Source organism: Doryrhamphus excisus, linkage group LG15 (assembly GCF_037039965.1).
Source record: "Doryrhamphus excisus strain RoL-2023G ecotype Guam linkage group LG15, RoL_Dexc_Guam_v1.1, whole genome shotgun sequence".
Classification (NCBI taxonomy): domain Eukaryota; kingdom Metazoa; phylum Chordata; class Actinopteri; order Syngnathiformes; family Syngnathidae; genus Doryrhamphus; species Doryrhamphus excisus.
In genome coordinates this window covers 11,173,439-11,198,123 of record NC_136371.1, presented here as the reverse complement: position 1 = coordinate 11,198,123, position 24,685 = coordinate 11,173,439, and the positions used below count along the sequence as shown (strand labels likewise).

At 43.2% G+C, this 24,685-nt stretch overlaps 2 protein-coding genes and 1 long non-coding RNA gene across 3 annotated transcripts in view; 2 read left to right on the top strand and 1 right to left on the bottom strand.

Annotated features, from left to right (window-relative positions):
* The window catches only part of LOC131104738 (Krueppel-like factor 7), a 31,388-nt gene extending 26,299 nt beyond the window's left edge, over positions 1-5,089 (top strand). The window contains exon 4 of the mRNA XM_058052235.2: positions 957-5,089. Coding sequence (XP_057908218.2) covers positions 957-1,008 — 52 coding nt within the window. The 3' untranslated portion in view covers positions 1,009-5,089. The remainder of the gene's footprint in view (positions 1-956) is intronic.
* A 7,711-nt stretch (positions 5,090-12,800) lies between these two features.
* Positions 12,801-22,909, top strand: LOC131104558 (putative methyltransferase DDB_G0268948). The gene is made up of 6 exons (XM_058051870.2): positions 12,801-12,980; positions 13,090-13,250; positions 13,432-13,645; positions 22,151-22,254; positions 22,325-22,462; positions 22,822-22,909. The coding sequence occupies exons 1-6, from the start codon at positions 12,873-12,875 to the stop codon at positions 22,907-22,909; spliced, it is 813 nt and encodes a 270-aa protein (XP_057907853.2). The 5' UTR covers positions 12,801-12,872.
* On the bottom strand, positions 17,451-22,005 carry LOC144901744 (uncharacterized). The gene is made up of 2 exons (XR_013629835.1): positions 21,662-22,005; positions 17,451-21,554 (listed from the first exon to the last, which is right to left on the bottom strand). It is a non-coding gene; the product is annotated as an uncharacterized LOC144901744 (long non-coding RNA).
* Positions 22,910-24,685: the final 1,776 nt, after the last annotated feature.

Here is a 24,685-nt window from a genome sequence, read left to right as displayed (position 1 = left end):
GGTTTTGGTAAAAGCCACACAAATCCACAAAAAAAAAGCATAACCACTGTTTATGCTTTAGTGCCAACTGAAATGAGGCTTTATGAAGTATGCTGAGGTCGCTCATGAGATGCAGTGCAGTGGTTGGAGCTTGACGTTTTGTTAATTTTGTTGTGGTTTTTGACTTTGAGTTTCCACAGAATTTGGGAAAGACTTAAGCTTAGCCAGGATTTTCCAAATAGTTTGATTTCTGTGAGCTTAATTTTCGCTGAGTGAGAACACAATAAAAAAATCAGTGTTTGCATGGAAATGCTGAAGCTGAAGAGAAGAGAGAATATATACTATGTTGACCTCAAATCTGCAATTAAATGCGCTCGACTCGGCTTGTATTAGAAAACAGCGTTACAATTTTCATGTTTATTTTTAGACTTAAATGGAATCATGCCAGCAGCATGTTCAACATCCCTATGTCTGAAATATTCCCCAGCATACTAATCACCAGAGCATACAGCCTGCAATTATCTAAAAGAAAGCACCACTTGCATCCCTCCCCCAGGAGTGCGGCATTAGTTGGGCACACACTCAGCAAGAATAGTGTTCGTCTTGCCGTAGTCGTGGAGAGTATAATGAATTAATGCATGCATGTATGTATGTATGTATATATGTATGTACGTATGTATGCATGTGTCAATATGAGGCTATTACCTTTGCGACACGGCCGCATTTCATCCAACTGGCACGTTGTGGGTTTTGCAGTTTGTCTTTTGTCTGCTGCCGGGAGTTGCTCAGCTCCAATCATTAGTAGAGGCACCTGAAAATGCTGATTGTGAATTTGCTACATGCGCACTAATTGCATCGACGCCCACGGCTCAGCGCTTGCTACGTAACAGCTACATTAGCAACATTGACTAAATAAACCTCTTTGCCGTGCCTCACTTTCAAGCTAACAGCCCGTTTCCCCCCTCTGTTGTTTGCAGGTGTTTCTCACGGTCAGATCATCTGGCGCTGCACATGAAGAGGCACATCTGAGGCATTCGAGGAGAGGTCTGAAGGCAACGGGGGCAGGGATGAGGGGAGAGAGAGAGGGAGCAGAATCTCAGATGTATGGATCTCTGATGACACCACGGGCTTGAACACAGACAGGCAACAAACGGGTCACACAAGACTCCATTCAGTGTCATTTGCTTCCCGGAATTGATGACCTTTAGTTGGCAGCTCTTTGTTTCAACTTCCGACTTTTGCCTCCCTTGCAATACAAAATGTCAGGCATGTTAATGCAGCATTGCTTCACGTGCAGCCAATTTAGCACTTGTATATTTTGGTCCCCTTTGAGCTCAACGCCATCTCACTGGGTTGCTGCAGCCTTTCTGTTCAGTCAAAGGTTACATCATCTCATATGATTTTTCCATTTGACCTCTCCCACCTACCAACTGGAGCTATTTATGAATCATTTTGGCCCGATGGCGCTTGTTTGAATCAGATTTGGAGACTTGACAATGGGAGCATGTTTCAGCCAGCGGAGGTTGACTGAGGCCATTTGTAGAGCTGTGCGGGTCTATGGCCATCATCCAAAGGGTGTGTCCTCTGGATGTGGTCAACTAATCTACTCCTAGGAAAGAGAGGCCATCTCCCGTTGAACCGAAGCATCGGAGACATCCGGAGAGATCGAACAGCTCCTCAGCGTGGCTCTTTGGAGCTGAAACTGTTGCACAATTGACTCTTTACAAACCTTTTGTTAAAAAGTAAGGCCCCGGTGCGTCAGACTGGGAGGCACAAGTCCAAGCATTTTTCTGACTGTAATAGCACATCAGACAGGATCGGATCGCTATGTATGTAAAGGCTATATGTTTCTAAGCAAAGATCTCCTATTTGTTCCGAATAGACCATTCTGAAGAACTCTTTGGGAATGGATGCAGCCAAATACAAACTGCAGATGCCTGAAATGATCTCTCGGGCCTTTGAGAGTGATTGGCATCTGACAAGCCAACAGATTGCTCTCCATGCAGAACTTTTCCAATTTAGCAGACTTCCATTCAAAATGCAGCCGTCTCAGTAAATCAGGCCCTATGCATCACCTAGGACTTTCCTGATGACTTCTTGTGAGATTTATCTCCAGCTGGACATAGAATGGACTCGTTGGAGGACAAATCCAATCAATTGGCGCCGAATCAATGTGAATGTATCTGTGTATGTGTCTGTGCACTTGCATCTGAAAACACAAGAATGCCGTTGCGGTCGCTTACGGTTAAAACCACACCTTTCCACTTTACATGTCATTGTTAAACTAGGAAGTCACGCCTGGTGGCTTGTGTCACGCATTGTTCCGGTGGAACGGCAGGGGGGCCGGGAGAGCAGATTTCTAGAGTGAAGAGGAAGAGAGGAAGGAGCAGATCTGCACACTCAGCAAAGATAACTGCCCTATCAGCTCCTGAAACGACAAAAGAGTAAGACCTCTAGATACAAAGACATGTAGTCACATTTGTTCATGGTGATCTGACTCCTGAATCCCACTCGCCAGCTCCGCGAAATGCCTTTCGACCAGGGAGCACAGACAAAACAGAGGCCATGCCAGGATTCAGGCTGACTGAAACTGCAATCCTTCACACAATTGTCGGTCTGCATTTGATTAGGAATTTGGATTGAGTCCAGCACACCCACGACTCTAGTGAGGACAAGCGATACAGAAAATGGATGGATGAATGGATGACTTGAGTCAAGTGAGGCACTTTTAGGACTAGACTGTAAATTTGGGCCAATGGAGCGCACTTCTAACCTATAAACCGCAGATGTCCGTGTTGCAACACAGAAATACACACTATAAACCTTGGTTCAAACAGTCCAAGCAGGAGTAATTCTAAACTTAATCAAACATACTTAAGATTTGTGAGATCAAAACACAATCTCTCCAAAAGACTTCAAAACATGATGTTTTCATCCACGTTACTACTCCGATACACAACTTCCTGAATCTGCGCCCAAAGCTTCATGGGTACTGAAGTTATTTTCATGTGGAAAAAAATGCCGCTTATCATCCAGAATTTACATTATGTACGACTCCTAGCGAGCAGTCCTACGCTACTTTCAGACTACAGGTCAGTCTCCATTTTCTTTGCAACCTGTATCTGATTTATTTATGTCAGTGCCAACAGGACAATTTTGTTATTTTTTTTCCAAGTCCAACGCAGGCCTCTTTCATATTGAGGTCATAAAGCTGATGTGAGTCCGATGCTACTGCAGTCTGAATGTCGATGTCGCCTACATCAGACTTATCGTTCATTGAAAGGTGGCAAACGTCACAATTCATTCCCAAAATAGACAGTCAGCGGCGAAAAGATGATGTTTTGGAACAGATTGAACTCGCAACGTCAATGTCCTACCGTTCCTCGGAACAGATGTCACGGCAAGTGCCCCGCAAACTGCCATTGCCAAAATTCTTCCCATCTTCCTTCTTAATCTTGAACACAGAGTCATTTTGTTAAGAAAATGTTTACTCTAGTTGCACTAAATTCTTGAAATTGCCATAAGTGCGGCAGGACTGAGACCACGAATTGAGGCCATGTCTACCTCTGCAAACACACTTTTGTGCGCATGCGTGTCACTCCCCGGATGCATTGAGTTCACATTCCACACATATACATATTTTTCGGTGATGTGAACGATCACGTTAATTGAGCGACGATGAACAAAAATCTGAATTGGGCGTCATACCCTAAAGTGTCACCCCCGATTATTTCATATGTAACTTGTATCCGATATTTTTATGTCAGTGTGAAAAGTACAGTGGGACCCAGGCCTCTTTTGGATGTGGATAGAAAACCCGATGGTACCGCAGTCGCAGTACGGGTGGCATACATCAGCCGATACATCATCAAAAAGCTGTGTGAGAGTTAGGGAAAGGTACTGACAGATGGAGGCAAAAGTTTCAGAAATCTGTCAGTGACCCACAAACTGCCACTGGCAAAATTCGTTCTGTCTTCCTTCTTAATCTCCCCAAAAAATGGTGACTCCATTTGCCACAAATGTGCCAGGACTGGGCTTGGTCATTTCCCGGACGCATTGTGTTCACGTTCCACACAAATATAAGTCACATTTGTTTTTGTAATGTACATAAAACCATGGGCTTTGAATACCCTGCTGTGTGAACACAGCCCGAGTGTTCAGTCCAGGTGTGGATTCAACTTGCAAAGCAAAATGAAGTGGTTTGAAGCATCAGTGGCAGCTCTATGTGTGTTCATGGTTGTGTGGCGATGTGGTTTTTGTTTTCATGGACAACCCTGGACTGGAACACCAGGATATTCCCCAAAAACCGGATTGTTTAGAATCGACTCAACTAATTCCTCTTCTCACCTGTACACCAGAACATGTTTGAAATGTGAATGTTTACTTTTTTAATTTATTTTGTTTCTGCTGTTCACTACTGTGTCATTTTAAAGAATGATTGTCGATTCTGCTGTGCCTGTGTGTAATTCTTTTGTCTGTATTTGCACTCATTTTTGGAAAAAAGTCACTATCATGTTTTCTGTCCACTCTTGCATATCACCCCTCCACCTCCACCACCCCACCACCACATATCTGTACAGTTGTTGTTTTATACACACACGTGTGCACATACATGCAAGCACGCCCTCAGCGCCTGCATGCATGCAGACACTCCCTATACATGCAGGCGAACACACACACACACACACACACACACACACACACTAGCTCAGCCTGAGGTGCAAGCTGCATCTCTCCTGAATTTTAAATCAGACCCTTTTTTTCTACCGGCGTCTCCTCTTCCCCTCCTCGCCCTCACTCTCCATCAGATACCAAGCCCTTCTGCTCATATAGTATGTCCCCCTGCACCCCGCCCACCATCCTCCTTTCTCCTCTGTAGTCTTTCTCCGTTTCTTTCTGCTGTATAAAGTGTTTCAAGATTATCATTTGTATATTATGATGTATGAGTACGATAATGTTCTTTATTATGGAAAAATGAGAAAGATTTATTTTTGTTACCGGTTTGTTTCATAATTCCTTTTTTTAAATTGGTATTGTACTATCTCTATGCAAGGAACTGTTTGTTTTTTTATTTAAGAATGTAATTATGTGTAATAAATGGTAGACGCAGTTTGGCATGGAGTATTTATGCTTCCTGGCTGGTCTGTTCAGTGACAAAACCATCTCATGACTGAAACTCTGTGTCATGATGGAATCAGTGCTAACACAAAGTGTAGGAACCAGACCAAAAGCATAATTTTGGTGATAACTTCATACAGTGCAACCTCAGTTTTCATCATGAATTTGTTCCAAAAGGTCAGACAAAAATCAAACCGTAAAGCCAAGGTAATATTTCCATAGGAAAATCATGTAAATGCAATAAATCTGTTCCACACACCCACAAATATTAACAAAATGTACATTTTATAGAGACTACTCATAGTTCTAATGCAGAAAACAAAGCAAAATAACTATTCATGGAAAATGAATGGAAGTTATTGTTCATGTACTGTATATCCTGGTAAGATTGAATTTCTCACCTTCATCAAATTGCTGGAACTCACACCTTTAGCCTCATGGTGCCAAAGTGCAATTCTGTTTAAAAACGAGTCATAATTTTTATTACAAGAGAAATCGTGAAAATTGGGGTGCACAAAGACCAAGTCGAATTTATTAGCACCAACCCCAAAGGTCGAGTGTGTCGTCTATTAACAATGAAAAACAAACACTATTACTATTACTATGACTACTATTTTACTCGTATATCATTTACTTTATAGATGTACAGTAAAGTCTCATTATATCGATAGTACTGCTTATTACAATACTATTTTCATTTCCCGGCAAATTTCTAGTCTTTTATGATATAATTAGTTCCGTTAGTACGATACCCGGTTATTATGATAATCCGGTTACTACGATGCCCTTTTCATCTCCCGCCAGCCAATTTGGTCTGCTTATATTGATACAAAAGCAGCTTAAATCAATCTTTGCTTAAGGATTTCAATACCAAAAAAGAACACGGCAAACGGCTGCTTCCAGTCAACTTTATTTTTCACACTTCCACCACCAGAGCACAGCACACACACCGATTCCCGCACTTCCTGGTTCACAGGTCATGCTCAACCCGCCCCACATAGCTGGCCAAACACATGCCTGCAACAGAAGAACCAACTGACAGCATACACACCTATTCCAACGAAGACACAAGTGTACAAATACATGTATTTAATTGTGTTGTATTCAGATATCTTTTTATCGCTTGCAATAATCACTGTTTTTCATATGTACATGCTGGCGTTTGTGGTTTCTCTCGTGTGTATAGATTCTATACACACGAGAGAAAGCACGAACGCAGTTGGTTCTTCTGTTGCAGGCATGTGTTTGGCCAGCTATGTGGGGCGGGTTGAGCATGACCTGTGAACCAGGAAGTGCGGGAATCGTGTGTGTGCTGTGCTCTGGTGGTGGAAGTGTGAAAAATAAAGTTGACTGGAAGCAGCCGTTGGCCGTGTTCTTTTTTGGTATTGAAATCCTTAAGCAAAGATTGATTTAAGCTGCTGGACATTGTTCTATACTATAGAACAATGTCGAGTGCATTATTGCCCACTTTTAATGCAGTTCGGCGCAGGATCGGATATATCGACAGTCCGGTTATATTGATATTTTTTCCGACTCCCGACAATATCGATATAACGAGATTTTACTGTATATATAATTTATTCATACTATATTGCTTAATTTTATCTTCTAAACATGCACTAACAAGCTTTATCCCTTCTCATCCAAATCACCGGTCAGGTCTTTACACTTTCACTCACAGCCTCATAACTGCCAGGTCACGACACAATACTTTGGATGCCACTTACAAGAGAACTGCACTTTTTTTATTTTGGCCATCATCCACAATCCTCCTTTTTTGTGTGCTCTAGAGGTGTAACACAGGCAAGGAATGGGATGCACCTAATCACACACCTAAAAAGCCACCTTTTAAGCCACCAATGAGGCTTTATTGTACTTACAGGTACATTCATGCTGCACACAGCAGCAGCAGCAGCTCCAACAAGCACTGTACCCCCCTTGTTACCTTTTGGTGGTGGCCTGAGGCACTGTGAGCGAGTGCGTGGTGAGGTGCCATTAACCCAGTTCTTTGGCATCACAATGTTAATAATAATAACAATGTTGCTGTAGCTTGGTTAAGATGCAGGTCACATTATGTCATTGGAACACAGTTGGTACTTTTTGGAAGTTTTTTCAGAATACTTTATAGGCCAATAGATCCCATTATATAGGCGTATTATGTATTATGCGTCCCCCAACATGTATTCATAGCTGCTTCTTTTTAGCTGTTGTTATGTTTTTACTACACGCAGAAAAGAGAAAGACACGTGTCTCGCATGAGGATTGTGGATGATGGGCAACATTTTTTAAAAATGAGATATTGTCAACTGTCATGACTGTCATGTTGCTTTGACCTGCTAAAAAGTTTGGTTGAACTTCAGCTCAAAATATGCAAACGCAGCTACGTGCAAGAAGTGCTGGAAGGTAATATTGTGCAAATGAGGTCCTGTAAGCAGGTGGGGGTAAAATGGATGGTGTGCCAGTGCCTCGAGATTTAGAGATTGTTTTCTTTTATTGAAACTTGTCAATTAAAATAACAGTACTCCACATGGTAAGATTAAATAAATGTATTGGCTTGTTCACACGGAACGCGAAAACCTCCAGGCAGACTGGTGCAGCATCTTCAGTGATGGAAACACTGCATCGGTCCGTTGTGGTCAAGAGCTAGACTGAAAGGCCAAGCTCTCAATTTATAGGTTGTATCTACAGGTTGATACAGGCTCCTACACTGAAATATGGTCACAAACTTTGGGTTGTGACCAAAAGACAAGATCACAGGTATAAATGACTGAAATGAGTTTCCTTCATAGGGTGGCTGGGCTCCCCCCTAAAGGTAAGGTGAGAATCAAGAGAAACAAAGGGTAGAGACCGGTTGAGGTGACAAGTGGTCTGGGTGCCTCCTGTTGTTCAGTGAATGTCCGATATGGAGGAGACCTCGGTCTATGTCTTTCCGGGATTCGCCGGGAAGAGCTGGATAAAGCAACTCGGGAGGTGGAAGCCTGGGCTTCTCCTCTCAGATGGAGGCATGGATGTGATCCTTCAATAATAAGGCTGTTGTCTGAGACTACCTACACCCACCGTGAGAGGATGCAAAATGGTTCATTCCACCTTGTAAGACTTGCCAACGGAAAGAGCTGCTTTCAGGGTTGATGTTGCTAAGCGACTCATCCGTGTGCTTTGCTTTGAGCGACACAAAATCATGTCCCTGCGAGGAAAGAAACATGACTGCCATAAGAGAAACAGCCAGGATACAGTAGAGGAGAAGTCAGTGAAGTTTTCTCAAAGAGGTTATTTCAATCCAAATGTTGAAGCAAATTTTGACTGATGGAATGCCATCGCATTACTTGATGTATGTGGCGAAGTAGCTAACGTGCACAAAAAATCCTTGCATTATTTTTGGACAAAATGTGTAAGGTTTTCTTCTGTAAGTACCAATTGGGCTCCGGTATCTGATACTATCGAAACGATGCCGGACCCTAATTGTCCGTCTTCTCACTTCACCTCTAATACCTTCTTATCAGGTCTTAATCGCAGACTCAGCCACATGGCCAACAATAGAGCGCGTTTACCAAAGAACTTAAGGTTGTGCCCAGAAATTTAATCAATCTGTCCTTTTTTTTGCTCCTTGCATCATGTATTCCGATTGCATCCAAGAAATGCTGAAAGCATCTGGTCTTCGTGTCTAATCACATCAGTAAGCAAACAAGGTGACGACTTCTCCGCTATTCTTGCCTTTTGACCATGACCAGCTGATAAAAGGGTAATCGAATAACTAATGGCTAATTAAGGAGTAATTACTCGCTGCTAAATGGTCCTATGCAGTGTATTAATTCTCCTCGGGTCTGGCACAGAGGAAGTCCCATCAGGGTTTCTTTTCCTTTTTTCGGGGGCTCATTTAATACTCACTAATTGAAACAGGCACCCTCATCAGGAAGCTTACATGTATCTGTCTAACTTAATGTGCTATTATCAGTAATTACAGACGCGTTATCTACCTAACTGAACTTACCGCCTCCGACTCAGGAGCACGTTTGTGGAATGAGAAACGATGGAGTTGTTCTTCAATAAAGGTCGTGTCGTTTTCATTAAACGTGATAAGAATGAGGCCGGCCGTGGGTTCACTGTAAAGCCACGTCCACATTACCAGCGTGTAGGGGGGGGGCTTCCACAGCAGCACAACAGCACGCTTTGTTATCCCGCTATTGCACCACAGATCCCAAGCGGAATATTGTGCAAATAATTGAAAGAGCATCTTGATAAACACGCTGTTAGAGACAAACACTCTTTGATCCATCCATTTATGATACCACTTATCCAGCTGCTCATGCACATCCCAGCTGAAGACGCCTTAGAATGGCCGCCACGACGTAGCAAAAGGTTTAGCTATGTGAAACACTACACCACTAAGTTGATAGTAGGCTACAGTTTAGGTGGATGCACTGGATACAAATTCAAAATGTTCTATGGCAAGATCCATAGAACAAAAGGCCATTCCAGCAGCAGGCCTGAGCAATTATTTTGGATCAAAAGCAAATTGTTCACCTTCATGTTCACTTCCTTTATTATTCTCATTCTCATTTATTTTTCTGAGAAATGCACAAGCGATCATGTGGGTTTTTAGCAGCATCTGAGTGCACCGATAGTTCCAATTATAGGGAATATGTCGCCATGGCCCTCTGTAATTAAAGCCTAATCACACTCGCGGTTGCAGAGAAGCATCCCCATCAAGCTTTCATCTATCAGCCTCGTCGTGCAGTCTCTCAGCAGCCTTGTCAGGGATTTCTACCACTCAGTTTGCAGTGTGTGTTTTCAGAGCATTTAGTGGCTCCTCTTCTTTGCAAACACGTCCATTTTGTATACTCCATTTTGTTGACACGAAGACCTTCAGTTGGAAAATGTAAAATGAGTATAATTGAGACTTCTGCGTAAAATAAGCCTGACAGAGGGCAAAGTGATAAATACAGAACAAGTCGAGCCACTCGTCTTTCTTGGAATCGCCTCCAGACAGTTGTTGGGCAAACAAGACCAGACAAAAACTGGATATGATTAAATCCGTAGAGCTGCAGGCGTTTGAGGGGTGTGGCAGCTGCTCTATACAGTGATCCCTCCTTTATCGCAGTTCATTGGTTATCCAGACCCAACCCCATTAAATGAATTTCCGCAGTATTAGATTCAGTATGAATAAATGGAATATTTTTGTAGTTACAGCATAGAAAAACAGTTTATTTCGTTCTAAATACAGTTTTTGTATTATCAGAGCCCTGTAGATATGAAATAACATCCCTAGAGGCATCTATTCATTATTTACATCACACCCAGGAAAAAAGGCTAAAGAGAATAAGCATCTTAGCTTATGTTGAGACTGGACATACACACACTGTGCAGATGTTCCATGTTCACAATGAATGTGCATTCAATAAAGACCAAAGTTTCAGTCGTTTTGTGCACATGTTGCATTCTGAGCCTGCAAAAAGTCCTGAAAGCTCCCTGATGACCATCGATCCGTGTCTAAGCCCACGAGGTCCCAGACTCCTCCTTCACTGCCAACCCGCTGCTAATTAAACATCAGAGCTTAACGAATTCACGTCGCTAACGAGGTTGGATGGAAAGGTCAGGGCTATCATGCTCGCTTTCAGCTGGACATCGTCAATAACGAGCGTGGCGAGAGAAGACAGGTGTACGGGGAGCTAATGGTGCAAAGGGTAAAGAGGGTGGGGGCAAGTTAAAACGCCGACAGCTTTTCAGACATTCAGATTCAGAGCCTCGCTGAGCTTGTCGTAAAAAGCAGTGTACTCATAGCACTTTACAAAAGCCCTGGCGGTGTTGCATTTTACAGGTCGTTAACTATACATTTCCAACAGCGATAAGAATTCCAGCTTCTTAAGTTTATTCCAGACTTCAACTTGGGAGACTTGATGGCGAAAGGAGGACGAAGAGGAAGTCAGGAAGGATGAAGATAATAGCTGGTGGAGGCCATTTGTTTGATTTGGACTCAGAAGTGCTTTCGGCGGTGTAAATGACCGCCCAACACCCCCATCAACCAAACCCCTCCGTGACCTATATACGCTATCGCCCGTTCATCAGTTATCTTATGGGCACAGAATCAGGATTGATTGGTTCAATTAAACTGGCCTTTAATATAATCTGTTTAATCCATTTCTGCCATCAAAGCCAATACTTACCTCTCTCAGCTGCAGAGCAGGATTACTGGCCTTCCTTTCATATTTGCACCTCAAGTGAAGCTTTAATGGATCAAGATTTGAGAAAGCAAACAATGAACTCACATCACAAGGAAAATAAATTGCTGGCCTTGTTCACAATTTCCTGAAATTCTCACATTTGAGCGGGCAGCTGCAGCACTGCTCTTATACCTCCTGAAATTTCCAGAGGGAAGTGGGATTTGATACTCAATACCATCCATCTAACTCCTACCACCACCCCCCAGCACCCGGCACGTCTCCACGCTCACATTGTTGAGAAATGGAGGAAAATCAGCATGCAGGCATTGTCAAATGTAGAGGATGCCTTTTAAAGGTGTATTGCACAGGCGCAGAAATGATCCAAAACCAAGAACACACAAACAGGAACATGCTGCAGTCACATAAATGTTGTAGGACGGGGGTCTCAAATTGAACTATGGACTGCTGGAGGTCGAGTCTGCGTTTTCCACAAAAAAAGATTTCAACTATTCCAAATGTTACTTTAAAAAAATGTAAAAATATAATGTAGTATTGTCCTTTTTAATGTTTCCCGATAATAGTAGTAGTACTTACCTGTTACATGTTGTGCTGTCATTTGTGTGCCCATGCCATTATTGTAGTTAGTGTTCTGTCTCGTGGTGCACCTGTTAATTCCATGCATAGTAGTTCAACTCTGGTTATTCCAAGCCTAATTAAAGAGCCTCTTCTTTTTAAGCAAGCTGAAGCGCCTCTGGCTGTCTCTTGTGGGGCCCATGACTGCCACAATATATATAATATTCATATAAAACATCCAGTGTGTGCAGACCACGCTAACACGGCACTGTGGTGTCAAGCCGGGGCCATGTTAAAACATCCAAAAGCAAATACAGAAGAAAAATGCTGAAATTGCCCAAACCACCAAAAACACAAATGCATGTTTGTCAGGCTACGGGAGGTGCTGATGATCCGAGGAATATCCGGAAAAATGCAAATAAAAAATGCATATCAAAATTCAGGCCCTCTTGACAAGAGCTGTGAAATGATTAAAAATGTTAATGATAAAACAAAAGAATTATTTTTAGCCCTTTATGCCCTTTTTGGGGTATTTTATGAACAGCAAAAAATGCATGATATTTGTATGTAGCTCCAAATGAACTGAAAAAATAAATCACACGTCTGAAAATCAATTTGCCTCCACTCGTCTCTTTAACACAGAGAGGTGATGATGTGACTGTACAATAGAAGAGAGCATATTTGGTGCAGTTTTAACCCAAATCGTATTGTTCACACAAGGTGCATAAAGGACACGTTTGAAGCGTTTGAACAACACTTTAAATATTGGACAAGTTGGCTATCCATCGTTTCCCCATGGCTCCACAGATGACCGCTTGTGTTAACTTAACCCATTAACTTTGTTTATCTGAGACCTCTTATGTTTGAGCAAACCGACATACACGCTCTTCTACTGCCATCTACTGTTGCTTTCATGCAAATACAGATGCAGGAGGAAGAACAAAAAAGAAAAGAAATCGCCAACCCACTCTTAAGGCTCATTTCATTGGCAAACGAGTCAAGTTGGAGGAGCAAAGGGATCAGTCCGGTGCTCCCGCGGGAATCATGGCGTTTAGAATGTATGAAGGAAAAGATCATGTGAAAGCCTATCTTCACTACAGAGTGACTCCCCAAGAAATGATCAACAGGATTATGGACTTTATGAAACCAAAGGTATGTTTGTCAACGCATGCCAATGGGCTAATGTTATGCAACACATTCAAATTCAGTTCAGCTGCCTTGGAGCTTCTGAGCAAGTTGCATTAAATGTCATCCTATTTAGGCGCAACAGAAATTCAACCTTGCAGTGGATGTTGGGTGTGGTAATGGTAAGGGGACCATACTCTTGGCCCCCTTCTTCGACCAGGTTGTTGGGACAGACGTTAGTCATGCCCAGCTGGAGTTGGCTCGGGCTAACAGTCTTTGCTCAAATGTGAATTACAGGTGAGACGAAATTAGGGCTTGACCAGGTGGACTGCAGTTCCTTAAGATTTTATGGCAAATGATGCCCCTTGAAACTGGTACTGGATATTCTGGATATCTATGTCATGGTGGTGAAACCTCACGTTGCTCTCCGCCAGACTTTCTAACCTCTCCCTACACTGTCCTCCTTCCCCGTCTCTAGTCAGTGTCCTGCAGAAGAACTCCCGTTTGAGTCGAGCACGGTTGACCTTGTGACGGCCATGACAGCGGCCCACTGGTTTGATCGCTCACGCTTCCTGGCGGAGGCCGACCGCGTACTGAAGTCCAATGGTTGCCTGGCCCTGTTCAGCTACACTATGGACATGGAGCTGGAGTATGGCAGTGCCACAAGTGCACTGAACAACATCTGTGATGAGGTGATTTTTCAAATCATCTCGACGGGCATCAAGAAGAGAAAGCTCTGGGGGTACGGCAAGTAGTGCATAGATAAGGAGTGCAGCAAATTGGAACCTCTAAGACTGGGGTGTCCATTGTTGGGAATGGAATATTTTGCCAGTACTTATTAAAAACAGTGGAAAATATTCAATTCCTAACAATTGTGATGGAACTGTATAATGTTTCATTTCACTCTGTTTTGAATAAGTATCTAACACAGTGGAACATATTCCATTCCTAACACCTTTTTTGGCATATTGTAAACGTTGAATTGGCACAAATTCACTCTTGATGAGATATATGTAGGAACTGTAGCTCTCTCCACGACAACAGACACAGGTCGGTTCTTTGAAACGGGCGTTTATTATATGAGCTTGTTTCTCATACATCCATGCCTTCACGCCGTGAGAACTGCATTCAACCGGATACAAACGGTACATGTCACAAATGATCCCGTCATATCAAACATATTCAAATGAAACTTAATATCATAAGACTAATTAACAACTTAAATATACCTCGTTGGTTGCTGGTCATGAAAAGAGGTCCTTGGAAAGTCTTGGAAATCCGGATGGCTGTTAGCTTCCCACTTAAGACAGTACGTGCAAAATACGTGCTGTGCGTTTATAACTTCCTCTTTTGTCCTTCACTTAATGCTGCCACTTAGCAGCACAAACAAGAATACTTAGTTCCGCCATGGGAACAACGAAAACATACACAATAAATTAATTAACTTATTGTCATTTCATGACAATAATGTACAATATTTTAACCTGTGTTAAGCTTCAATGAAATAAATTGTTAATTAACTAAATTCAAGAACTGATTTAATAATTATGCTTAGTGCATTTCTGTAACAGCACTTACACTCCCACCAAATCACTTGAACTGTAATTTGTGATTTTCTTGTAAACAAAACTAGGAATGACTGAAATGCTTAGGATGCGTGTGAATGTGATCTAACTAGCTTCAAGTAGTGTGACCACTTTGTGAATAGGTCTCTCAATATGTACTGATCTGGTATGTGATCTGCCTTTATCAAACGTAGTATCAGTGATCAGTAGTTTCAGTTTTCGCACCATGCCGTCTGGACTGGGGTACGTTTCCACAACTCTGGCGAGCTTCCACTCACTTCTTGGTGAGTTGTCATCTTGTACGATCACAATGTCATCCACTTGTGAGTTCCTTAAGGGTCTTTGCCATTTTTGCCGTTGTTGGAGGTTTAGTAGATATTCCCGTTTCCATCTTTGCCAGAATTCGTTGGCTAGGAACTGCACTCTTCTCCACCTTTTGTTCAGATAGAGGTCTTCCTTGCAAAACTGTCCAGGTGGGGGCAGTACGATCGACGATTTCATGGTCAAGATATGGTTAGGGGTCAGAGGCTCTGGGCCAGTAGGATCATGGAGATGTTCAACACTCAAAGGCCTGCTGTTGATTATAGCCATTGTTTCATAGAGAAACGTTCTTAGGGTTGTGGTATCAAGCCTGCCTGCAGACTTGTCCAGCATGACAGTCAGGATGCTGCGAATTGTTCGAATCTGACGTTCCCATACTCCACCCATATGGCTTGCAGAGGGGACGTTCATCACAAATTCACAACCCATTGCTCGTTGCCGTTCCTGATCCATTCCTTTGAGCAACTCAACAAACTCTCTCCTTGCTCCCATGAAATTTGTTCCCCGATCGCATCTCACTTGGCGGACAGGTCCTCTGATGGCTATGAATGTTCGAAGCGCATTCATGAACGCATCTGTAGTCAAGTCATCCAGTGTTTCGATGTGCACTGCTCTACAGCATAAGCATGTAAACAGCAATCCATATCGTTTCAATTCCTTTCTTCCTTCCTTTACGAGAAAGGGACCAAAACAGTCAATGCCGCAGTATGTAAAGGGAGGGGATGCTTCTGTTCGCTCCTCTGGGAGGTCTGCCATTTGCTGAACCTCGGTTGTTCGTCTGTATTTCCTACATTTAACACACCTGTAAATGTGCGAGGATACCACATTTCCACATCCTATGATCCATATTCCGTGCGCTCTTAACTCGTTCATGGTCATTCCTCTTCCTTGGTGATGTACACGCTCATGATGATGTTTGATGAGCAGGGTTGACACATGAGATTTCTTGGGAAGTATAGCAGGGTGTTTTACATCATAGTGCAGGGCTGACTGGGATAGCCTTCCTCCCACCCTGAGAACATTGTCGGTGTCCAAGAAGGGGTTTAAGCGATGTAGCTTGGTGTACTTGTTTGAGGTGCCTTCCCTTTGGAACTTTATTATGCAGATGTCTTCAGCAAAGGCTTCTGCTTGCACTAGCTTTATAATGAAGAGCTCTGCTCTTCTTCTTTCTTCAAGGTTTGTTGCTTCGTTGGGTTTTGGCTGAAGTCCTTTGAACTCTCTTACAAACCTCTTGAGCCTGGCCACAGCTCTTACTGCTCTGGACCAGTCAGAGAACTTAGTGAGACGGCTTAAAATCAAATTCAGTTCCTTTGTCTTAACTGTGTGGACATGAGTCTTGCGAAGCTCAGGATCTGTGATCTCTACTTCTCCCACCATCTGCTCTTTATATGGAAGAATTTTCTGCCAAAGAAAGTCCGGGCCTTTCAGCCAGTTGGAATCCTTTAGCTGAGCTGCACTTACTCCTCTTGAAGCGGAGTCCGCTGGGTTGTTGGCAGAGCTGACATATTGCCATTGTTCGGGGCTTGTACTGGATCTGATACGTTGGACCCGGTTGGCTACAAATGTATGGAACCTCTTCGCATCGTTGTTCACGTAGCCAAGAATTACCTTTGAGTCAGTCCAGTAATAGTCTTGAATGTTCTCAATCTCAAGCTCTCTGCGAATAACATCCGCGTTGCGGACAGAAGTCACGGCTGATGAAAGCTCAAGTCTTGGGATAGTCATTATTTTGGTAGGGGCTACTCTTGCTTTCCCCATGACAAGTGAGCAGCTGATCTGTCCTGCTTTACTTATCACTCGAAGGTATGAACAAGCACCGTATCCAGTGCAACTGGCATCGGAAAAGTTGTGAAGTTCATGTCGTGTGATCTCATCAAAACTTGCAGGGAGATAGCTTCTTGGGATCTTTAGGGTTGCCAATTGAGGCAGATCTCTTAGCCATGACTCCCATCTTGAAAGGATGTCCTCAGGTAGATCTTTATCCCAGCCTACCTTATCTCTACATAGTTCCTGAAGGATCTGCTTGCCGACTAGGATGAAGGGGGCTACAAACCCTAATGGATCGTAGACAGAAGCAACAGTGGAGAGAACTCCTCTTCTTGTCAGTGGGTTATCCTTGACGATGACCCTGAATCGGAATTCATCTGCTTCGACACACCACTGTACTCCAAGGGCTCGCTCGATATGCTCCCCCAGTGCTATGTCTAGATCCTTGGTTTGGGCACGTTCTTCTGGTGGTATTGTGGCAATGACGTCCTTATCATTGGACACAAACTTGTGTAGTCGCAATTTTCCTGTACTGCACAAGGCTCTTGACTCTGTCACCAGATGTATGGCTTCAGCAGATGACTTTAAGCTTGTTAAGCCATCATCGACGTAAAAGCTTCTCTGGATGAACTTAATTGATTCTTCGCTGAACTTTCCATGGCCCTGTGCTGCCAGATGTTTCAATGCAAAGTTAGAGCAGCCTGGTGAAGAAGCTGCACCAAAGAGATGTACACGCATACGGTACACTGAAGGTTTGGTGTCCAGATCACCTTTGTCCCACCATAGGAACCTTAAATAATCTTGATGCTCCTTTATAACGTGAAATTGATGAAACATTCTTTCAACATCACACATTATGGCTACAGGACCCTTTCTGAATCGACACAGCACACCCACTAATGTGTTCGTCAAGTCTGGTCCTGTCAAAAGATGATCATTCAGAGATGTTTCTTGGAAGCGTGCTGAACAGTCGAAAACCACACGGATCTTCCCGGGTTTGTGGGGGTGGTAGACTCCATGGTGCGGAATATACCATGTTGGTTGGTTATCGAGTTCGGACTTTGGAACTTTCTCTGCATCTCCTCTCTCTATTATGTCATTCATGAAATGGACATAGTCCTTGTAATATTCCTCATTTCTCCGGAGTCGTCGCTCTAATGAGGCGAGCCTGTGGACCGCACACGGTTTATTGTTTGGGAGACTGAGTTTTTCTGTCTTGAAAGGAAGCGGGAGCTCGTAGTGGCCATCTTCCTTTTGTCTTATTCCCTCCTTCACCTTTGACAAGAAAAGAAGGTCTTCCTGTGAGACTGGATTGTCATCTGCCGTGTGATCCACAAAGTCGGACTCTAGAACTTTGATTACATCCATTGGGTTGATCTCTTTAACTCGGTTTCTACACACAAAGTGCACTTTTGTTTTAAGCTCATCTGATGGCTGTACAATGGGAGTAACTTGTCGTATTATGATTCTGTGACTGGTTCCTATTGCATCACTATAATCACTCGCTGAATTTGAGCAACCCACAATGCTCCAGCCGAGATCTGTTCGCTGAGCATATGGATAGTTTTCTTTGCTGGATAGGACCTCTCTTGGAAGAAGGGCTTGCTGGCAGTTATAGCCGATCAAGAGGCCTACTTCACAGTCCAGTGGTGGTGGTATCTTGTCTGCCAGTTTATGCAGGTGAGGCCATTTTTGAGCTGTCTCTGAGGTGGGTATGTGCGTTCTATCAGCAGGAATGAATTCTCGAGTAAAGAGTGGTGGCAACGAAATCCTTTTCTGTAAGTTGTACCCTCTTACTTGTAGGTTTGTCAATTTCTGACAGGGGATAACTGTTGACCTTGTTGACATTGTAGATAGCCGCAAACTAACATTTTCCTTGTTTGTGTTTAGATCCTGGGCCACTTCATCTAGGATGAAAGTCGTGTCACTCTGAGTGTCCAAGAGCGCATAGACCAGGACTTCATGATCTGGTTCCTTTGTTGATGAAACCCAGACTGGAACTATGGAGGATGTTTGCGTGCTTCTGGCCCTTTGTATGACTCTATTAGTAGTCGCTGTTGCATCTATTTCTTTGGGGTCTGTTTCATCCTTTGAGTTGTTGTTTCCCTTAGGTGTCGACCTTTGACTTCCATTGAAGTTGTCATCGTGCAAACACGTTGGGTGTCTCTTCTGACACTTTTCGCATTTGTCCTTGTTGTCACACTTTCTTGAGTGGTGACCTGTCTTTAAACATCCAAAGCAAAGCTTTTCTGCTTGCACAAACTTGACGCGATCTTGGACAGTCCTTACACTAAACTTTCTGCACTTAGCAAGGGCATGACCTGTTCTTTTGCAGAAGACACATAGTGGACTGTCGTTCTGTGTCGTGTTTGTAGACAATGTCTTTGCTTGAATGGCTCGACCTTTGGTGTATTTTGGTTTCTCACCCTGTACGCTCTTAAGTGCATATATGGAGGATATAGGATCACAAGCCAGCTCTGCTTCCTTTGATAGGAAGTTTACGAACTCTTTGAATGGTGGGTAAACAGCATCGGCTTGTCTGACTTTCATTACTGTACGATTCCACCTTGACACTAACCACTCGGGTAATTTCATCAGAATTTTTTGACTCTCATTGCAGTCGTTGAGAACTTCGAGTGTCTTAATGTGAGGCATTGCAGCTTCACAGCTCTGGAGGAAGTCTGCAAGTTCTCTTAGCTCACATCCATCCCTAGAGCTTATTTTCGGCCATCCGTGCAGCTTATCTCTGAAAGACTTCCCGATAATGAATGGGTCTCCGAAGCGTTTTTCTAGCAGCTGCCAAGCAGAGTCGTATGCTGCTTCAGTGCCTACTAGGAAAAATCCTTCTACAGCTTTCCTTGCAGCGCCACCTAGGTACTTTCTCAGGTAATACAGTTTTTCGTTCTTCGGAATGTTTTTTCTGTCTATTAATGTCTTGAAAGACAGTCGCCAGTCTTTGAACTTCAAAGGATCTCCATCAAATGTTGCAGGCTCTGGTATCGGAAGGCGATTAGCACTTATAGCTTCTGCTAGCACGTTAACCAAATCAGAGTTGTTCTGCCCTTGACACATGGATGATAGAGCTGGTGAAGCTTGAGGCACAAACTGAAAGCCTTGGGAAATAGGAACTTGGTTTGTGACTGATTGAGACTGGGGAATGAATGGTGGACTTGAGGGGTCGAGATCTTGCGCTGTGGCTGGCAGAGGCTGAGGAATGAATGGTGGACTTGAGGGGTCGAGATCTTGCGCTGTGGCTGGCAGAGGCTGAGGAATGAATGGTAGACTTGAGGGATGGAGGCTGTGAGGTTCTTTAGTTTGTATAACGTCATGCAGCAGGTCAATTGTATCTGAATTTTCTTCAGCTTGGTGATAGACCTTTGCTCGAGCTCTTGCAGCATTCAACTTCTTAAGTTCTTCAAGACGTTCAAGCTTTCTACGCTTACCTTGCATTACTTGTTGTCTGGCTAGGTTCTCAGCTTCCAACCGTTGTAGTTCTGTTGCCTCCTTTTCCTGTTCTTCCAACACTGCTAACGCCTCCTGAGCTGCCGCAGCTTCAGCCACGGCCTCAGTTTTCTTGAATGAGTGGATGCTTGAGAGAGCAGAGCCACATTTTGATCGATGTGATGGTGGCATTGATAATGAACCTGTTGAGTCCATAATTGATCCAACGTCGGGCCAAGGTTCTTCTTCTTCACCTGCTGTGTGCCCTCTGAGTTGCCTTTCTGCTCTTTGAACCATGAACTCTGAAAGTGCTATGCAAGCATCAACTCTGCGTCGCAAGTCTGGCTCTGGAGTTTGTATGCGACGTAAATCTTCATATGCAGCCTTTACACTCGAGCAAGTACGTTGCATATTTTCAATCATCTCCATTAATTCATCTTCAGAGGCCTCATCAGTCAATATTTCCTTTCCTATTCTTGCTTGAGACTTCCATCTTTCATAAACAATTCTGTACCGACGTTGTACATCCTTCAACCTTTCCTCTTGAAATTCCTTTCCCTTTTTAGTCAGGGTTCGAGCTCTTTCACTTCTTCGCAACTCTTCCCTATCTTCAGCAGCTTGAATGTCAGCGGCATGGGGTTGAGCTGTTCCTTCCGTGTTTTCGTGGTGGGTTTTTGTGTTTGTGTCAGACATTTTAAGTGAATTGAATCACTATGTGTAATGTTAGTTACAATATTTCTTCAATGAGTTGTTATTAACTATGTGGAGGCTGTGTCAAGACTGTGTTTACGTGTGAACCTCAATTTATAGTGTATAAACTGATGTAAACTTAAATTACCTCAGTCCCTTTAAGCAAATGAGAAACTTGCTTTAGCACAAATATGCAAACGTCAACCTTAAATGCTGACCAAATGTGCTAAGAAATGTGTTAAATCACCTTATCTTGATGAAATAAATGTTTGTAGTGTTTTTAGTTTCACTGGTGTTACCCTTTAAATCTAGAGTAAATGCCTTCCTTTTACCTTTAAACCTTAACTTATTAGTTTGCTTGGTTAAATTACCGTTTAGACCTTATGACATGTAGCTACGAACATCTGCATACAAATGAATCCCAAACGTATATGCTTAGCACAGTAAATAATCAGTAAGTAGACCTGAGTTCTTGGCTGCAACTTCCGGGTTTAAGCCCTTCTCACACCACTTTAACTTTAAAACTTTGGTAGAGCACTTCTGGCCTCGTCCCGTTGAATTGCAGCCTTAACGCAGTCTATGATCACCGTTACTTGGAGTCGCTATGCCGATAATGCGCCGTGGGCTTGGTCATCTGACATGGTGGATGTTCGTTGCGTCGTCATCCGCTGTATGCTCCGGTCTCTCCTACCCGCGATGAGCAGGCGAGTTCTCACTGTAGCTCTCTCCACGACAACAGACACAGGTCGGTTCTTTGAAACGGGCGTTTATTATATGAGCTTGTTTCTCATACATCCATGCCTTCACGCCGTGAGAACTGCATTCAACCGGATACAAACGGTACATGTCACAAATGATCCCGTCATATCAAACATATTCAAATGAAACTTAATATCATAAGACTAATTAACAACTTAAATATACCTCGTTGGTTGCTGGTCATGAAAAGAGGTCCTTGGAAAGTCTTGGAAATCCGGATGGCTGTTAGCTTCCCACTTAAGACAGTACGTGCAAAATACGTGCTGTGCGTTTATAACTTCCTCTTTTGTCCTTCACTTAATGCTGCCACTTAGCAGCACAAACAAGAATACTTAGTTCCGCCATGGGAACAACGAAAACATACACAATAAATTAATTAACTTATTGTCATTTCATGACAATAATGTACAATATTTTAACCTGTGTTAAGCTTCAATGAAATAAATTGTTAATTAACTAAATTCAAGAACTGATTTAATAATTATGCTTAGTGCATTTCTGTAACAGCACTTACAGGAACACACCAGTCCACATTATTTCACTTCCAACCCGATCCAGGTACCTTTTTATGGAATTTATGGCCCGTACCTCGGTATTTGAGTGCCAGCTTACACCTTCTTGTTTTTCTGGTCTCCAATTTCTATTTATGTTCAGTTTTATACAGCTCTGCTACCGTTCAGAAACCCTTATCTGGGCACCTCCTCTTTGAAAATCTACTTAGACATGTTTGAATCCTGCACCTATCAGGACAAAGAGTGGTGAGTGTATCAGTCATATCGATCTGTGTTCAAGTTGTTCTCCCCATTTAAACTCCCTTTTTTCATCCAGGAATGGCTGTCTGAGAGTTAACAGGACGGTGACGGTAGACGGTTTCATTGGCATGGTAGAGACTTTCTCCAGCTATCAGAAGCTGATGCGCCAAGACGGCGCTGAGGCCAAACGCCTTTCTGACGACATCAGGAGCAAGTGAGACATTAACACCTGAGCTTGTCTGTGATTGAATATTTACTAACTCCTCCCCTCCTGTCCATCTGAGATGTCTGCGCTGGTCTGCTGTCGTTTACAGTGAATGACCGCTTTATTACTCGTGAAAAGCTTGCCGCTGTTTAAGGCTTTGATAAGATAATGGATATACATTGCCCTACTGAAGGGACAGTAAGACCAGTTTATGGAGGAGTGATGAAATAGGATAAAAACCGATGACCCAAGGTTAAAAAACTACGGCGCTGTTATTAATTATTAGCTGCAATCTATTCACAGTCCAGCACTCTCAGTGTGTGACATGACAGTACGTTGTAATGACCTGAAGCCATCTCCTTTATCAGGCTGCTGGCCGCCATGCAGGTCTCCTCGCCAGACACGGAGCTCACCATGGTGGTCAAGTATTTCTACATGTTGGCACGCAAACCTTGATGCGCAAAGACAGCCAATGAAGGGTCTCTGTGGTGGACACATAAGATCAGCAAGGAAATCCTGACCTCGACTGTAAATAAAATCTGAAGGTTGAGAAGAAAGTGTGTAAACTGTTGTTTCATGTGACATTATTCCTAGTCTTCTGTGTCTTTCTCCAGCTACTATTATATAGATCAACAAATGTCAAGTGTGAACACACCCATAGCAAAAAAAGAGCCATTGTGATAATTCCATTATCGTCATGAAAGAAACAAGCATCAAATAACTATTTCAATATCAACCTGGAGTGGAGTGAGAAGCGAGGTTACAGGCTCTCAATAGAACTTGGCACACATTTTCAGTGTTTTCGAAATTCTCAATTGCCAACATGTGAAGGGAGAACTTTGACAGGCGCTGTCTGAGATAAAATATTAGTTGTTTTTTTTTACTGAAATGATGAATTGACAAACCAAGAATCGGGTTTATTTGTAGTGCTAACTGTAATTAATGTGTTTTACTCACTTTTTTTCCCTCCTATGAGATTTTGGTAAGGTAAGGGCAAGGCAAGGCGAGCCACTGGTTTGCCCGCCCGTGCTTCCTCTGCTAGGCTTTGCGGTAGATGTGGAGCTGGAATATGGCAATGCGGCTGCTTGGCGCGCGAGCGGTTAGCGTACAGGCCTCACAGCTTGGAGACCTGAGTTCAATTCCACCTTCGGCCATCTCATGTTCTCCCCGTGCACATGTGGGTTTCCTCCGGGTGCTCCGGTTTCGTCCCACACTCCAAAAACATGCTAGGTTTGCTTATTATTTATTTATTTTATTATTTTGTGTCGTCCATCCTTCCATCTTCTATGTCGCTTACCCTCGGGGGGTATACTGCTTCCTCGGGGTGTTTCACAAATACCGCTTCCCTTCCCTGATCTGCATACTAAATGAACCACATTCCAGCGCCCCTTGAGTCAGCCAGTCAAGCACCTAGCAAGTGTCATTTCTGTGAATGCTAATCAGGCAATGACTTTATTTGCAAAACGAAGGTGGATAATTGTAGCCCACTGAGTTGTTTATTTTAAACCACCCAGACTTTTGGTCTTGTGTGCATTCGGGTAAGAACACCCGGGGACTTCTTTTAAATGGTATAAATTGTAGTTGGGCCGAATAAAATAACTGGAGTTTGAAAGTAAATGGCAATGCATACATTGCTGCAATTTTGCAGCATAAAGCCAGGCGTGATCATGGTTGAAACATGTCTTGCACTGCACTGTACTCCAGGTACAGCATGTCATACATTGCACACATACCTTTGGAGGGCTTCAGCAAAACTGGTTTACACTTTCTTGTTTGGGGTTTTTTTTTTCTTTCTCCAATTAAAAAAATACACATTTTCTCCACTTGGGTGTTAAAAAAATATTTGAGCCCTGCAAAGGCAGCCACAACAAGGAGACGGAAGACCAAAACTGCGGGTTGCCGACCCCTGCATGTGCTCAGGCCCATTGAACATTGCTTTAAGCAATGTTCACAAGAAACAAATATAGCTCCCTAATTGAGGTTGTGTTTGGTAAAGTACGGATATACAGTATAACTGTCACACCCTGTGTGGGTTCCCAAGTGACAGTTTGGGTTTGAGTTTCCTGTCTGGGCTTTGGTTTCCGTTTTGCACGCTCTTATTTTGTATATGACTTCCTGTTTTTCCTCGTCTGCCTCCGTTGTCATAGTCACCCACACCTGTCCCTAATTTCAGTGTCTATTTAGTTCAGGTGTGTGCTTCTCCCTGTGTGGGATCACTATAGATTGTCCTTC